The sequence below is a fragment of the Bombina bombina genome, chromosome 6, assembly GCF_027579735.1.
Source record: "Bombina bombina isolate aBomBom1 chromosome 6, aBomBom1.pri, whole genome shotgun sequence".
Classification (NCBI taxonomy): Eukaryota; Metazoa; Chordata; class Amphibia; order Anura; family Bombinatoridae; genus Bombina; species Bombina bombina.
Window position 1 is genome coordinate 389,463,167 of NC_069504.1, and position 17,842 is coordinate 389,481,008.

A 17,842-nucleotide genomic window follows, 5' to 3' on the forward strand; every position below is an offset into this window, starting at 1 on the left:
CTGGGTATGACGTAGAGGGGAGGAGCTATATAGCAGCTCTACTTGGGTGATCCTCTTGCACTTCCTGTTAGGGAGGAGATATAATCCCATAAGTAATGGATGACCCGTGGACTGACTACACTTAACAGGAGAAATGGGGTTTAACTGCTCAAACTGATGCGATCTAATCACAGACATAAGGTACACATACAGCAAAAAGCTTCCTCACTGTACACAATAGTTTGCAATGTGGCACATTGACTTGGGAACCTTTGATATAATCGAGGTGTTCAGATTATGGGAAATTGTTACTTTATGTATATTTTTGTATGTGAAAAGGCTGTTTCTGGTAACAGAAAATCAGTCCATAGTATTGGGCTATGGTTTCAAAGGAGAGAATACCTAATTATGCTGTCTATTTACACAAAGTCCTCCTTATCTTTATTACTGTTTGCTCAAATGCTAATTCTTAGGCGTCAATTTATCAAAGGCTTCTCCAGCCTTCGCCCCCCTACTACTACAGGTTCTCACAAGAGATTGACAGCTCCTGCCCGCGCACAGCCAATCAAAAGCAGGTCGACATTGCACAAGAGCGCAAAATTGCGTTCTTGTGCAATGCTGAATTCCAGCATCGTAATTCAGCCCGCCAGAGGCGAGCTGCAGCGGACAGAGGCGCGTATGTACGCCGCAGCTTGAAAAAAAGGACAATTGAAAAAGAACATTTTAGTACCTCTCTGTCACAGCCCCTCACTGGGAACATTATGTTATCTAAACCTTCTTAAGAAAGTAAAAGTGAAGGAGCTATTTGTAAACAATTTAATACACTCTAGTATGTAAAATGGATTATTAGGTACGTTAAAAAAGGGAGAAACTACACTGTACCTTTAAGCGAGGGATTGTATTGTGGTTTATGAATGTCACAGGACACTGGTATAACATTATGAAACCAACTATACACCATTAATTACCCTCTATTTGTCCAGATTTCACAGGTAGGTATAATAGGCTATGATTTTAGTTCTAAGTTAATATTTCCCATTACGTTGCGCCATTTACTTTCTGCTTCAGTAGTAGGTTTCTGATTTTCACATCTAAAACTTTACCCTCTCTTGGAAAGCCTGAGGTTTCCCCTATGACTTAAACTAGCCATGTAATTTGTTGACAGCTTGAGGAAGCAAATTAAAGTACACAAACCTAGGCCTCACTAGAAAGTGCTATGGATGACAAACATGTGCATTCAGGGCTTAATAAATCCTAGTCTCTACTCTTCCTAGAGCTTTACCATATAAAATCTAGGGCTGCAACTAACGATAATTTTCATAATCGACTAATCGGATAAAAAAAGAATCAATAACTGTTTCCTGTATTTTAAATAGAATCCACATACGGAGTGTTAAAAATATAAACTTCAGACTAAAACTTTACATTAACAATTTTTAAGAAGCAGAGCAGTGTTTTATAATTAAGCAAAACAAAAACTGTTTTTAAAGAGGTAAAACTTCCACCTTGGCAAGGGGCCTCTCAATAAAGTAACCCTTGACTTCATTCTAACATAAAACATATCTTGAATATCTATACGCAATGGTAAATAACCAGCTATAAGGTTAGGGGAAAATATCTAGTCCGCTCTAAAAAAATAACAGATATATACTTATAAAGGATGAATCTGCTACATATCACAATTGAGTAAAAATATTAAAAAAAACAAAACAAAACACAATAAAACCAAATCAAAATCACTAAGGACTATATATCAATAACAGGACAAAGCCTTACACATTTATTTATACAGTACATATAATCAGCAATAGCAAGCAATCTGCTAATAATTGTGCAGATAATAGTGCACATCATTTCAAACAACTCCCATCAATCTAGGGGCTAGGTGTAAATAACAAGCTTGGCACTATATTATGCAAAGCATAGTTCCAAATCACATGATTTAATATAAACAATACAAATGATGACTCTTATTATATCTGGGTTGCACATAAGCCAGGGGTAGTTGTAGCCTTATACTGTCTTGAAAAGCGAAAAGTAGACGTCTGTAGACGTCCTTTAGGCTAAGGACATAACCATAAAACACAATACCATGTGCAGGAGCTCACTGGAGTGAAGAAGCTGGTGCTGTGCACAGACCAACTAATTGCAAACCAACTAATCGATTATGAGAATCGTTGACAACTATTTTCATAATCGATTATTATCGATCATGACGATTAGTTGTTGCAGCTCTAATAAAATCCCTTGCCTGGTTTTTTAAAGGGATATAAAACAGCCTGTTTCATGGTTTTAATAAAAACACACTAAGCAGTGGTTTATACGTAATATAAATTATTGATATATGTAATATTCACATAGCACTTACTGTTAAAACCCTTACTTCCTCTTCCAATTTGAGTGCTTTCCTCTCAAGTGTCCGCACAGTGTATAAGTGATCGTCAGGCCCATCGTCTGCAGTGGTCTGGTCCCCTTCACTCCTCTGTTGAGCAGCTGTACTTAGTACGCAGGCTGAACACCTGAAGAGATCAAATCTTCTGTTACCAACATTTAAGTTTACTAAACTTTAAAGGGACATTATAAATGTAACACTTTCACTCAGTTAATGTGTTTTCAGTGATCCAATTACTTACTGGAGTATATTAAACAGTTAATTGATCCTTTACCTTTATTTTGTCATTTGAAATAATACATTTGCTGGTTGTATTCTCACCTATACTGAATATTACAGGAGTTAATCACTGATTTTAGAAACGTTATGTAGAGGGTAGAGAGATGGATACTAAAATGTTAAATTTGTTGTCTCTAAGCAGTGACATTTGTGTAAACAAACAGAGATAATATAAGGAAGCTTTTGTGCATAAAGTTAAAGATAAGAGTGCCTGCGCTTCCTAAAATCTCTGCCCATTTCAATGGTTTGTGGTTTCAACTATCAAACACAGCTATTTAATACAGATAAATAAAAGTAAAGGAGCGATTTCACAAACATTTTATACAGTGAAGAGGCAGAACTTTTTTTCACTTTCTGAGATGAGATTTGTTTTAGTGAAAAAAATTCTGAAGTTCATTTTTAAAATTACATTTTAAATTGGACAGTTACACAAAAGCACCAGCTCAAATGTGGTGTGTTAAAATTTAACTGGAGAATAAAGCAAAATTTGAATTTGGATAATATATTGCAGCAGCTTAAAATTGCATTGCAAATTAGCAAAAAAAATAAATGTTATTACGTTTTTATAACATATCTTAAATACATTTCTTTCCTTTGCTATCTATCTAATATCAAATAATTATAAAGTATAAATGTAGTAATAAAAGTGCATCGAGCTGTGTTTAAAAAAAATCCCAGAGAGATAATCTGTTTTCAGTTCTGTTACATATCTGACTGTTTTTAAAACAGCACTTTGCTCTGGCTGCACTACATAGTGTCGCCAGAGCACAGGAAGAGAGCAGCCTTAACCCCTTAATGACCACAGCACTTTTCCCATTTTCTGTCCGTTTGGGACCAAGGCTATTTTTACATTTTTGAGGTGTTTGTGTTTAGCTGTAATTTTCCTCTTACTCATTTACTGTACCCACACATATTATATACCGTTTTTCTCGCCATTAAATGGACTTTCTAAAGATACCATTATTTTCATCATATCTTATAATTTACTATAAAAAAAATTATAAAATATGAGGAAAAAATGGGAAAAAAAAAAAACACACTTTTTCTAACTTTGACCCCCAAAATCTGTTACACATTTACAACCACAAAAAAACACCCATGCTAAATAGTTTCTAAATTTTGTCCTGAATTTAGAAATACCCAATGTTTACATGTTCTTTGCTTTTTTTGTAAACTATAGGGCCATAAATACAAATAGCACTTTGCTATTTCCAAACCATTTCTTTTCAAAATTAGCGCTAGTTACATTAGAACACGGATATCTTTCAGGAATCTCTGAATATCCATTGACATGTAAATATCAAAGTATTGATCTAGGCCCATTTTGGTATATTTCATGCCACCATTTCACCGCCAAATGCAATCAAATACAAAAAATCGTTCACTTTTCACAAACTTTTGGTTTCTAACTTAAATTATTTACAAACAGCTTGTGCAATTATGGCATAAATTGTTGTAAATTCTTATCTGGGATCCCCTTTGTTCAGAAATAGCAGACATATATGACTTTGGCGTTGCTTTTTGGTAATTAGAAGGCCACTAAATGCCACTGCGCACCACACGTGTATTATGCCCAGCAGTGAAGGGGTTAATTAGGGAGCATGTAGGGAGCTTTTGGGGATAGTTTTAGCTTTAGTGTAGTGTAGTAGACAACCCCAAGTATTGATCTAGGCCAATTTTGGTATATTTTATGCCACCATTTCACCGCCAAATTAAAAAAAAAAGTTACATTTTTCTCAATTTTAGGTTTCTCACCGAAATTATTTACAAACAGCTTGTGCAATTATGGCACAAATGGTTGTAAATGCTTCTCTGGGATCCCCTTTGTTCAGAAATAGCAGACATATATGTCTTTGGCATTGCTTTTTGGTAATTAGAAGGCCTCTAAATGCCGCTGCGCATCACACGTGTATTATGGCTAGCAGTGAAGGGGTTAATTATGTAGCTTGTAGGGAGCTTGCAGGGTTAATTTTATCTTTAGTGTAGAGCTCAGCCTCCCACCTGAAACATCAGACCCCCTGATCCCTCCCAAACAGTTCTCTTCCCTCCCCCACCCCACAATTGTCCCTGCCATCTTAAGTACTGGCAGAAACTCTGCCAGTACTAAAATAAAAGGTATTTGGCCCTTTTTAAAAAAAAAAAAAAAAAAAAGCATATTTACATATGCTGATGTGTATGACCCCCCTTAGAACCCAACCTCACTGATCCCCCACCTAACAGCTCTCTAACCCTTCCCCTCTGCCTTAATGGGCGCCATCTTGGGTACTGGCAACTGTCTGCCAGTACCCAGTTTTGCAAAGAATGTGCCTTTTTATTAAAAAAAAAAGCCCTTTTCTGTAGTGTAGCTTTCCCCCCCACCAAGACCAACCCTCCACCCCTTCCAGATCCCTTAGATTATATTTTTAAAGTTTAAACTTTCTTTTTTTTTTTTTACTTTATGTTTTTCTGTAGTGTAGCGGTTCCCACCCGCTCCCGCCCTGTGCACGCGCCCCCCCCACCAACCCCCGTGCACGCGCGCGTGGGTCCCGCCCCCGATCCCGCCCCCCTCCACTCCATACAGAGCATCGATGGCCGCCCACCCGCCTCCCACGTAAGCTCCCACCCACCAACGATATCGGCCATCGATGTCCGGTGCAGAGAGGGCCACAGAGTGGCTCTCTCTGCATCGGATGGCCAAGGGGGGTTATTGCAGGATGCCTCCATATCGAGGCATCACTGCAATAACCGGAAAGCAGCTGGAAGCGAGCAGGATCGCTTCCAGCTGCTTTCCAGACCAAGGACGTACGCCACACGTCCTCGGTCATTAAGTGTATTTTTTTTTGAGGACACGTGGCGTACGTCCTTGGTCGTTAAGGGGTTAAAGGGATAGTTAAGTCCAAATTGAACTTTTATGATTCAGATAGGGCATGTCATTTTAAAACAACTTTCTAATTTACTTCCATCATCAAATTTGCTTTTTCTCTTGTTATTCTTAGTTGAATGCTAACACTAGGTAGACTCATATGCTAATTTCTAAACCCTTGAAAGCCGCCTCTAATTTGAATGCATTTGACAGTTTTTCACAACTAGACATTATACACTCATTTTTTCTTTGCATAAATGTTTTGTAGATGATTTATATAGCCCATAAAGTTTTTTTTTTAAATGTATAGTTTTGCTTATTTTTAAATAACATTGCTCTGATTTTCAGACTACTAACCAAGCCCCCCCAAGTGTTACGAGACTACGTCAGATACCTACTCCAGCTTGCTCCTGTTTGTGTAAAGGGTCTTTTCATATGCAAAAAAAGGGGGAGGGGGGAGTGTCTTATTTCCCACTTGCAGTGGGCTTTCCAGCTACCTTTTCAACAGAGCTAAACTGAGAGCGTCTAAGTAAGTTTTTAAACAGTTTTATACTGGATTTTTATATCAGTATCTGTGCATCTTATTCTTTATAGTAGTGTCTATTACATGCAGTTATTTAAAAATGGGTGTATACTGTCCCTTTAAGGGGAAAACAAGTTTTACAGCACACTATTTCTTTAAAGTGACAGTATACACCCATTTTCATATAACTGCATGTAATAGACAATACTATAAAGAATAATATGCACAGATAATGATATAAAAATCCAGTATAAAACGGTTTAAAAACTTACTTAGAAGCTTCCAGTTTAGCTGCTTAAAGGGTTACTGGAACACCCACTGCAAGTGGGAAATAGACACCCCCCCCTCCTCCCTTTGCATCTGAACAGACTCTTTACACAAACAGAAGCAAGCTGGAGAAGGTATACTTCGGTATTCTCCTAAAACTTTGGGGCTTGGTTAGGAGTCTGAAAATCAGAGCAATGTTATTTAAAAAATAAGCAAAACTATCCATAAAAAAAACAAAAAACACAACAACAAAAAAAACAAACTCTATGGACTATATAAATGGATCCTCTACAAAACATTTATGCAAATAAAAATCTAGTGTATAAAGTCCCTTTAACTACTGACTAATAAGAAACGGTGCAATAACAAAAATGCTCTAACACATATTTCTTTAAATAAAGAGAAAGATAAAACCAGGATTTTTTTTTAGAAATGCTTTTTTTTTCTCTCTCAGAAGTGCATTTTACATCAAACATTGCTATAGTTAAAGTTAAATGTTAGTATTCTTTAATAGAATTGCTATGGTCACCTCTCACATTGGACATTTCATTGAGTTTAATAAGATCACTTTATTATTAAAGAGGAATTTATTAAAAGCATTCACTCATGAAATACACTAATGTTTGATGATCTAACAGATTCATCTAATCACTATAAAGCAATTATCACTTTTCTTATCAATTCATCCCTCATTTTTCACAAGTGACCATTTTGTAATAATCAAGGATACCCATGTGTGCTTACTGGACAAAAGATAGTGGCAATAATATATTTAACCTATATAAAATGTGAGCTTTTAGACTTTAGATTTTTTCTACAGTAAAGTCCCCACATTATTTATATAGAGCATGCCATTTTAAACACCTTTCCAGTTTACATCTAATTTGATCTCTTAATATCCTGTGTTGAAAAGCATACTGAGTTATGCTCGTAGACAGCAATGCATTACTGGCAGATAGCTACCGATAGGTGGCTGCACATAGTAGCCTCTTATAAGCCCATATTTCCTTCTGTGTAAGCTGACAGAGACGTAAAATCCCAACATTTTTTTTTGTGATGCAGATAGAGTTTAAGTTTTTTAAACACCTTTCAGGTTATTTCTAAATTATCTAACTTGCTTCAATCCCTTACCTTTGTTGAAAATCATACCTAGGCTGGCCCAGGAACAGCAATGCACTTCTGAGAGTTAGCAGGTGGCTGCACATTTATGCGGCTTGTCATTGGCTCACCTGATGTGTTCAGCTAGGATCCTAGTAGTAAGTAATGCTTTTTCAACAAAGTATACCAAGAGAATGAAGTAAATTTGATATTAGAAGTAAGCTGCAACGTTTTTTACAACTGTATGCTCTGTTTGAATCATGAAAGAAAAATTTGGGGTTTAAATGGCCCGTCTTTGTTGGTAAGTGAGCCAAGTTATGTTTACATAAGAATGTGTGTAGAATATAAAATAAAAAAAGTGGAGTAAGAAGCTGAATTTTAGTTGCCATGGCTTCCTAGATTTGTCAAACACTATGAACAAACCTTTTTCTAAAAATAGGTCTACTTTAAAGAATTTTGTTTTTTTTCTGTGTGTTTTTCTATAATAGATGTAAAACTTTTTTTTACCAGAAAAACGTATTTATGCAATTAAAAATACAACCAGCATCCACCAAAAAAACCAGTGAATTCCCATTCATTATACATCTAACGAGGGTTTGCACCTTCTGCAACAGGTCTTCTTACCCAACATTTATAAATATGACCTTCTCCAGGTACACACCTGAGCACTGTTTGAGGAGGGGATGTGGGCACTATTAGAGCCTCAACTCCCCCAAAAAACAGAGGGGTATGAATCCCAAGTATACAAGTTGTCTTTCACAAACCACTGGCCTATATATAGAGAAAAGAAAAAAAAGCTCTAAAAGCCCTCTTTTGAAAAAGGAGATGCATTTCTTTCAAAGGGGGGTCACATGCCCAGGTGGCTATCAGCTGATCACCATCGCAACAGTCAATATATAACAGAACTACAGCCATCTGGGGAGTATCCAGTGGTGGGATTTAGATGGTTCTCACCAGTTCTTGCAAATCTGTTCCTAAAATTTCCCAGGTTCTCAAGAACTGGTGGTTGGGTGATGCCATCTTCTTTAACCCTTTGGCTGCTAAGCCATTTCCCACCTGGGTGTTAAGCTGGATTTGAGTTTATTTTTTACTTTTTGACTTATTTTTCCAGATCCATTGGAAAGGTTAGGTGATTACCTTTCCAATGGTGGGTCTTGGGTGTCTGTAGCTGCTTAGATGCCTGAGATACAGGCTTCTAAGCAGCATGCCCCCATTTCCATATATTGTCCATTTTAAATAAAGTTGCATGGTGATGTCATTGCGTGTTACATCACGGCGCGAATTGTGAAGCCCTGGCGATGCCTCTCACTATTCAGGCCAGATCGCCGGGTGGGAGTCCTCAGATTCCCCACAAGGTGGGTAAGTGCTAGCGACAGCTCTGAGCCGTTGTCAGAACCTGACTGGCACAATTTGCGACGGCTCAGATCCGCCAGACAGTGCTAAACTGGGAGCTTCTAAGTAAGTTTTTAAAAAGGTTTTATACAGGATTTTTATATCAGTATCTGTGCATATTATTATTTATAGTAGTTTCTTATGTAAATTGGTGTATACCGTCCCTTTAAGGAGTTAAACCAGGATGAAAGTGTAAAGGTTGTAACATCACAGCGCAAATTTCCTAAACTTTTTGTATTATAAAGACATTATGAAACCTGTTGCTAAAATTTCTGAATCTCACCACTGGGTGTCAAATACTCATATGTATACACTGAATTATTTTGCATTGGTCAGTAGTAGCTGGTGCCTTAGAAAGTGTGAATATAAAAAGACTGTACAATTTTAAATGGAAGTAAACTAAAAAAAAGTCTCTTAAAACTGCATACTCTATCTGAATCATGAAAGTTTAATCTTAAAGGAAAAGTCTACAATAGAATTTTTATTGTTTTAAAGATACATAATCCCTTTATTACCAATTCCCCAGTTTTGCATAACCAACAGTTATATTAAAAGGGACACTGAACCCATATTTTTTTCTTTCGTGATTAAAAACTTTCTAATTTACTCATATTATCAAATTTCCTTCATTCTCTTGGTATCTTTATTTGAAAAGCAAGAATGTAAGTTTAGATGCCGGCCCATTTTTGGTGAACCACCTGGGTTGTTCTTGCTGATTGGTGGATAAATTCGCCCACCAATAAACAAGTGCTGTCCAGAGTCTGAACCAATAATTGGCTGGCTCCTTAGCTTAGATGCCTTCTTTTTCAAATAAAGATAGCAAGAAACCGAAGATAATAGGAGTAAATTAGAAAGTTGCTTAAAATTGCATGCTCTATCTGAATCACAAAAGAAAAAAAATTAGGTTCAGTGTCCCTTTAATATACTTTTTACCTCTGTGATTACCTTGCATCTAAGAACCTTCTGACAGCCCCCTGATCACATGACTGACTATTATCTATTGACTTGCATTTAGCATTGTGTTGTGCTAAATTTTTAATAACACTGTGTTCAGGCACAGAAAGTTATCTATATGGCCCACATGAATGATCAAGTATCTTGTGAAAAGCAATTTAAAAAAACATGTGATAAGAGGCAGCCCTCGAGGGCTTAGAAATTAGCATATGAGCCTACCTAGGTTTAGTTTGAACTAAGAATACCAAGAGAAAAAAGTTAAAATTTGATGATAAAAGTAAATTGAAAAGTTGATTAAAATGACATGTCCTGGGGGCGTGTCTGAGCAGCGGCCATGGCAAGTCGCACAAATTAGGAGCTCCTGGTATAAGCTTAAAGGGACAATAAACCCAATTTTTTCCTTTTGTGATTCAGATAGAGCATGCAATTTTAAGCAACTAATTTACTCCTATTATCAACTTTTCTTTATTCTCTTGGTAACTTTATTTGAAATGCAAGAATGTAAGTTTAGATGCCAGCCCATTTTTGATGAACAACCTGGGTTGTTCTTGCTGATTGGTGGATAAATTCATCCACCAATAAAAAGTGCTGTCCAGAGTCTGAACCAAAAAAAACAACTTAGATGCATTCTTTTTTCAAATAAATATAGCAAGATAACACAGAAAAAAACATAATAGGAGTAAATTAGAAAGTTGCTTAAAATTGCATGCTCTATCTGAAACACGAAAGAAAAAATTTGTGTTCAGTGTCCCTTTAATAATTAACTCTAATTAGCCATCTCAACTGATAAACGTTGGTAATCTCTCTATGGACTGAACTTGGCTGGTTGATAATATGCTTTTATCAGAAACACACATTCCGGAGCTCTAAATTGGACAGATAGAAGACTAGGTGGCGGCCTACTCCGCAGGATTTCAATAATCCCCCCCCCCCCCCCCCACCTCGGTAAAAGCAGCCTCAACTATACTGGGTTATTTAGCTACGTATCTGCATAACACTTCTGTAAACTATGAAGGAAACGCATCAAGAGATTCAAATTTTGCTTAAAGAGCTCCAGAGCAAGATGAGCAGTGGATTTGCCGCCCTTCGGTGGCGCTAAGAGATCCACATGCTGAGGAAATCCTATACAAACCTCCAACATCAGAGGGGGTGTCTTATGCGCACAGCTTGCCATCTCAACCGGCCTTGAACCCTAGCTTTACTGAGCCTACTCCCGCTAACTCATTAGCTGACCTCAGAGATGCAAAGAAGCACCTACCTTGGATACCCGTTCCAGCCGTGAGGGAATCGGACGATCCCCCAGAACTAAGTGTGGATGGTCCACACGATGACTACACGCTCGGGTGATAAAAAACAGAATTTATGCTTACCCGATAAATTACTTTCTCTTATGGTGTATCCAGTCCACGGATTCATCCTTACTTGTGGGATATTCTCATTCCCTACAGGAAGTGCAAAGAGAGCACACAGCAGAGCTGTCCATATAGCTCCCCCTCAGGCTCTGCCCCCCCCAGTCATTCGACCGACGGTTAGGAGAAAAAGGAGAAACCATAGGGTGCAGTGGTGACTGTAGTTTGACAAAAATAAATTTAAACCTGACTTAATTGCCAGGGCGGGCCGTGGACTGGATACACCGTAAGAGAAAGTAATTTATCAGGTAAGCATAAATTCGGTTTTCGCTTACATGGTGTATCCAGTCCACGGATTCATCCTTACTTGTGGGATACCAATACCAAAGCTTTAGGACACGGATGAAGGGAGGGAGCAAGTCAGGTAACCTAAACGGAAGGCACCACTGCTTGCAAAACCTTTCTCCCAAAAATAGCCTCCGAAGAAGCAAAAGTATCGAATTTGTAAAATTTGGCAAAAGTATGCAGTGAAGACCAAGTCGCTGCTTTACAAATCTGTTCAACAGGAGCCTCATTCTTGAAAGCCCATGTGGAAGCCAGAGCTCTGGTGAAAAGAGCTGTAATTTGTTCAGGAGGCTGCTGTCCAGCAGTCTCATAAGTCAATCGGATAATGCTTTTCAGCCAAAGGAAAGAGAGGTAGCAGTAGCTTTTTGACCTCTCCTCTTACCAGAATAGACAACCAACAAGGATGATGTTTGTCTGAAATCTTTAGTTACTTTTAAATAGAATTTTAAAGCACGAACCACATCAAGGTTGTGTAACAGCCGTTCCTTCTTAGAAACTGGATTAGGACACAGAGAAGGAACAATGATTTCCTGGTTAGTATTCTTATTAGAAACCACTTTCGGAAGGAAACCAGGTTTGGTACGCAAAACAACCTTATCTGCATGGAACACCAGATAGGGTGAATTACACTGCAAAGCAGACAATTCTGAAACTCTTCGAGCAGAAGAAATAGCTACCAAAAACAAAACTTTCCAAGATAATAACTTAATATCTATGGAATGTAAAGGTTCAAACGAAACCCCTTGAAGAACTGAAAGAACTAAATCTAGACTCCATGGAGGAGCCACAGGTTTATAGACAGGCTTGATTCTAACTAAAGCCTGTGCAAACGCTTGAACGTCTGGTACTTCTGCCAGACGCTTGTGTAACCGGATAGACAGAGCAGATATCTGTCCCTTTAAGGAACTAGCTGACAATACTTTCTCCAATCCTTCTTGGAGAAAAGACAAAATCCTAGGAATCCTAATCTTACTCCACGAGTAACCCTTGGATTCACACCAACAAAGATATTTCCGGCATATCTTATGGTAAATTTTCCTGGTGACAGGCTTTCTAGCCTGGATCAAAGTATCTATAACTGATTCAGAGAACCCACGCTTAGATAGAATTAAGCGTTCAATCTCCAAGCAGTCAGTTGCGGAGAAACTAGATTTGGATGCTTGAATGGACCTTGTATTAGAAGATCCTGCCTCGATGGCAGAGTCCATGGTGGAACAGATGACATGTCCACTAGGTCTGCATACCAAGTCCTGCGTGGCCACGCAGGCGCTATCAAAATTACCGAAGCCTTCTCCTGTTTGATTCTGGTTACCAGACGAGGGAGAAGGGGAAACGGTGGAAAGACATAAGCCAGATTGAAGGACCAAGGCGCTACTAGAGCATCTATCAATGCCGCCTTGGGGTCCCTGGACCTGGATCCGTAAAGAGGAAGTTTGGTGTTCTGACGGGACGCCATCAGATCCAACTCTGGAATGCCCCATAGCTGGGTCAGCTGAGCAAAAACCTCCGGATGGAGTTCCCACTCCCCCGGGTGAAAAGTCTGACGACTCAGAAAATCCGCCTCCCAGTTGTCTACTCCTGGGATGTGAATTGCAGATAGATGGCAGGAGTGATCCTCCGCCCATTTGATGATCTTGGATACTTCCTTCATCGCTAGGGAACTCTTTGTTCCTCCCTGATGATTGATGTACGCTACAGTCGTAATGTTGTCCGACTGAAATCTGATGAACTTGGCCTCCGCTAGTTAAGGCCATGCCTGGAGCGTGTTGAATATCGCTCTCAGTTCCAAATGTTATATCGGGAGAAGAGACTCTTCCCGAGACCATAGGCCCTGAGCTTTCCGTCAGAAATATTTTCATTTCTACCGAGTCTATTAGCGTTCCCAGGAAGGGAACCCTTGTGAGCTGAGACAGAGAACTTTTTTCGACGTTCACCTTCCACCCGTGAGACCTTAGAAAGGCCAGAACGATTTCTGTATGAGCCTTGGCTCCTTGAAAAGGCGACGCCTGAATTAATATGTCGTCCAGGTAAGGTGCTACTGCAATGCCCCACGGTCTTAGTACCGCTAGAAGGGATCCTAGCACCTTTGTGAAAATTCTTGGAGCAGTGGCCAACCCTAAAGGAGGGGCCACGAACTGGTAATGCTTGTCCAGAAAGGCGAACCTTAGGAACTGATGGTGATCTTTGTGGATAGGAATATGAAGGTACGCATCCTTTAAATCCACAGTAGTCATATGTTGACCTTCCTGGATCATCGGTAAGATTGTCTGAATGGTTTCCATCTTGAATGATGGAACTCTGAGGAATTTGTTTAGAATTTTTAAAATCCAGGATTGGCCTGAAAGTTCCTTCCTTTTTGGGAACTACAAACAGGTTTGAGTAAAAACCCAGTCCTTGATCTGCAATTGGAACTGGGTGTATCACTCCCATCTTTAGAAGATCTTCAACACAGCGTAAGAATGCCTGTTTCTTTGTCTGGTCTGAAGACAAACGAGGAATGTGGAACCTTCCCCTTGGAGGAGAGTCCTTGAATTCTAGAAGATACCCCTGAGCAACGATTTCTAATGCCCAGGGATCTAGAACATCTCTTGCCCAAGCCTGAGCAAAGAGAGAAATTCTGCCCCCAACTAGATCCGGTCGCGGATCGGGGGCTACCCTTTCATGATGTCTTGGTAGCAGCAGTAGGCTTCTTGGCCTGTTTACCCTTGTTCCAGCCCTGCAAAGGCTTCCATGTTGCTTTGGGCTGGGAAGCGTTACCCTCTGCTTTGCGGGTGCAGAGGTTGAAGCAGGTCCGCTCCTGAAGTTGCTTAAGGAGCGAAATTAGCCTTCTTTTTAGCCTTAAAAGGTCTATCTTGTGGGAGGGCATGGCCCTTTCCCCCAGTGATATCTGAAATAATTTCTTTCAACTCTGGCCCGAATAGGGTCTTTCCCTTGAAAGGAATATTAAGTAATTTTGTTTTGGACGACACGTCAGCCGACCATGATTTGAGCCAAAGCGCTCTTCGCCGCTAACTTAGCTAATTGTAAAGCGGCATCTGTGATGAAGAATTAGCCAGCTTTAGAGCATGAATTCTATCCAAGACTTCGTCATATGAAGTCTCCCTCTGGAGCGACTCCTCCAGCGCCTCAAACCAAAAAGCCGCTGCAGTAGTTACAGGAATAATGCAGGCAATTGGTTGAAGAAGGAAACCTTGTTGAACAAATATTTAGTAAACCTAATTTTTTATCCATAGGATCTTTGAAAACACAACTGTCTTCTATTGGTATAGTTGTGCGCTTAGCTAGTGTTGAAACTGCTCCCTCTACCTTAGGGACCGCCTGCCACGCGTCCCGCCTGGGGTCAGTTATGGGGAACATTTTCTTAAAGATAGGGGGGGAACAAAAGGTACGCCTGGTCTCTCCCACTCCCTAGTCACATATATCCGCCACCCTCTTCGGGATCGGAAACGCATCAGTGTATACAGGGACTTCTAGAAACTTGTCCATTTTACACAATTTTTCTGGGACCACCATGGGGTCACAATCATCTAGCGTAGCTAAAACCTCCTTAAGCAGCACGCGGAGGTGTTCCAGCTTAAATTTAAATGCTAAGGAATCTGATTCTGCCCGCTGAGAAATTTTACCTGCGTCAGAAATTTCTCCCTCAGACAGTACATCCCTCACCGCCACGTCAGAGGGTTGTGAGGGTACAACAGATAAATCATCCAACACTTCTGATTGCTCATCCTCTGTTCTTAAAACTGAGCTATCACGTTTTTAGGAAAAAACTGGCAGTTTGGATAGAAATGCCGCAAGGGAATTATCCATGACTGCTGCTAATTGTTGTAATGTAATAGGGGCCAATGCGCTAGAGGTACTAGGCATCGCTTGCGCGGGCGTAACTGGTGTCGACACATGGGGAGAGGAAGGAGGACTATCCTCGTTACTTCCGTTAAAGAATCATATTGGGCTACATTTTTAAGTGTCACTGCATGGTCTTTAAAATGTTTAGATACCTTAGCACACTTTAAACACAAATGTAAAAGGGGGTACCGGCATGGCTATTAAACTCATAGAACAAGGTCTATCTGTAGGCTCAGACATGTTAAACAGACTTAGACAGCACTCAAATACAGTAAAATACAATTTTTGAAAAAATGGTACTGTGCCTTTAAATAATAAAAAGCGCACACTTTTTTACTAAACCTCCAAAAATCATCCAATCTCTATGAAATTTTCACCATATGATCCTAATGCTTTGAAATGATTGCACAGTAAATTTCAAGTCAATTAACCCCCTACTGCCCAAACCGGAGCAAATGAACCATGCTACAGCCTTAGCTGTGGTCCTACCTTCCTTGGGGATTAGTTTTGATCGAAAATAAGCCTCTCTGAAGTCCTTAAGTAATCTTTGGACCCTTCACATGGATCTGCATGAAGCTGTTTGTAAAATAAACTGTGCAACAGAGGCGCGAAATTCAGGCCCCCTCCATCTTCACTCTGGAGTTGTGGGGCCTACCCAAGCCAAAATAGGTGTCTAAATATATGCCATGCGGAATAAACCCCAAAAAAAGTGTTTCAAATGTAATATAAACTTGTATAAATATCAGATTTTTGTAAAAAAATAATCGATTGCCCCTTAACAGTGTCCACCAGTGTTTTGAGCCCTTACAAATAAGCCTTCCTTCTATACTAAGTCTCAGAATATGGCTTACCTTTCCCACATGGGGATTCTGTCAGTCTTCTAGCATTACTAAGTCTTGACTAGAAAAAAATGACTGAAACATACCTTAAAGCAGTTAAGCCTGCAAACTGTTCCCCCCAAGTGAAGTTCTCCTGTACTCAACAGTCCTGTGTGAGAACAGCAATGGATTTTAGTTACAAAGTGCTAAAATCATTTTCCTCTTAGCAGAAATCTTCATCATTTTCTGCCTCAGAGTAAATAGTACAAACCGGCACTATTTTAAAATAACAAACTTTTGATTGAAGAAATAAAAAAACTACAAACTAACACCACATTCCCTTTACACTCCCGTGGAGATGCTACTTGTTAGAGCGGCAAAGAGAATGACTGGGGGGGCGGAGCCTGAGGGGGAGCTATATGGACAGCTCTGCTGTGTGCTCTCTTTGCACTTCCTGCAGGGAATGAGAATATCCCACAAGTAAGGATGAATCCGTGGACTGGATACACCATGTAAGAGAAATGGATCTCTTTCAAGTAATGGAGTTTTGAGCATCTCAGCACCTGCCAACTTGGAGCTTTGCATTGTCGCTCCTTACGTAGGCCATCTCCAGCCTAACAGAATTAGAGTAAACATTACACCTTGCTTCCTTTTGGGCCCTACAGTTCTCGGGAGCATTAAGCTTCACCTAAAGACCTCCCAGATCTAACTGAACAGAGTCGGAGTGGGCTAAAAGGTTTAAAGGGACAGTCAACACCAGAATTTTTGTTGTTTTAAAAGATAGATATTCCCTTAATTACCAATTCCCCAGTTTTGCATAACCAACACAGTTATAATTATACACGTTTTACCTCTGTAATTACCTTGTATCTAAGCCTCAGCAGACTGCCCTCTTATTTCAGTTTTTTTGACAGACTTGCAGTTTAGCCAATCAGAGCCGTCTCCATGGTAAATTCACGTGCATGAGCTCAATGTGATCTATATAAAACACGTGAACTAATGCTATCAACGAAATTGTTGATAGCATGAGAACAAACCATACATGAGGACAGCAAAATCCGACAACTCAGGTTTCTGTTTGTGTGCTCTGTCATTTATGCCATTATTCCATTTCACTCAGTACCTTGTAATTAGCTGTTAAGTTTTATATGTGAACTACTTGAGGTAGACCAATGTGACTATATATTTTTATGTCTCCTTGAATTTTGGAAAGGTATCTCTATTAGAAGCTAGGTTCTTTAACCATACTACTATTTTTCGTAAAGTAGACATTAGTAATTATGTGTATTCTGCTCAGAGCTTCCCTGTAGCTGGTACTATCACTGAATATATACCTGTCAATGATTTTGTTGTGAGAAAGAGTGTAGTATTAGAGAGGTGTTTTTAGATCTCCTATAGCTAACTCTCAGCGTATTAGATACCTGATAGTTAGATAGCAGCCTGACTCCCTACATATTTAGCTACCATAACTGTAATTGCTAAACTAAGCATATGCCAGTCATAGCTGGCTCATCTCTATAAGGTATACCCTGTTGACATTATAGACTGTAGGTTGGCGCTTATATCTCATAGTTGAGCTCTTGCTCCTTAATATAGCCGCATCGTTACCAAACCCCAGTAATATAGCCCAAGCAATATTATTTAAAAGTTTTCTTGTTTATTAAGCTCTAACCTTTATCCTACATTATATGGGGTTAGCTAGCAAATTAACACAGGTTATACTCAAATAGCTTTTTTTTTTTTTTTTTTTTTACTTGCATG

At 39.3% G+C, this 17,842-nt stretch overlaps 1 protein-coding gene across 2 annotated transcripts in view; it reads right to left on the minus strand.

Moving 5' to 3' along the window:
* GRPEL2 (GrpE like 2, mitochondrial) overlaps positions 1–17,842 on the minus strand; it is a 75,720-nt gene that overhangs the window by 37,127 nt on the left and 20,751 nt on the right. Inside the window, exon 2 of one of the 2 annotated variants that reach the window (XM_053717106.1) lies at positions 2,363–2,498. In XM_053717106.1, the coding sequence (XP_053573081.1) occupies positions 2,363–2,498 (136 nt within the window). Of the gene's footprint in view, positions 1–2,347; positions 2,499–17,842 lie in introns of both variants that reach the window. The other variant, XM_053717105.1, reaches the window with a different exon arrangement.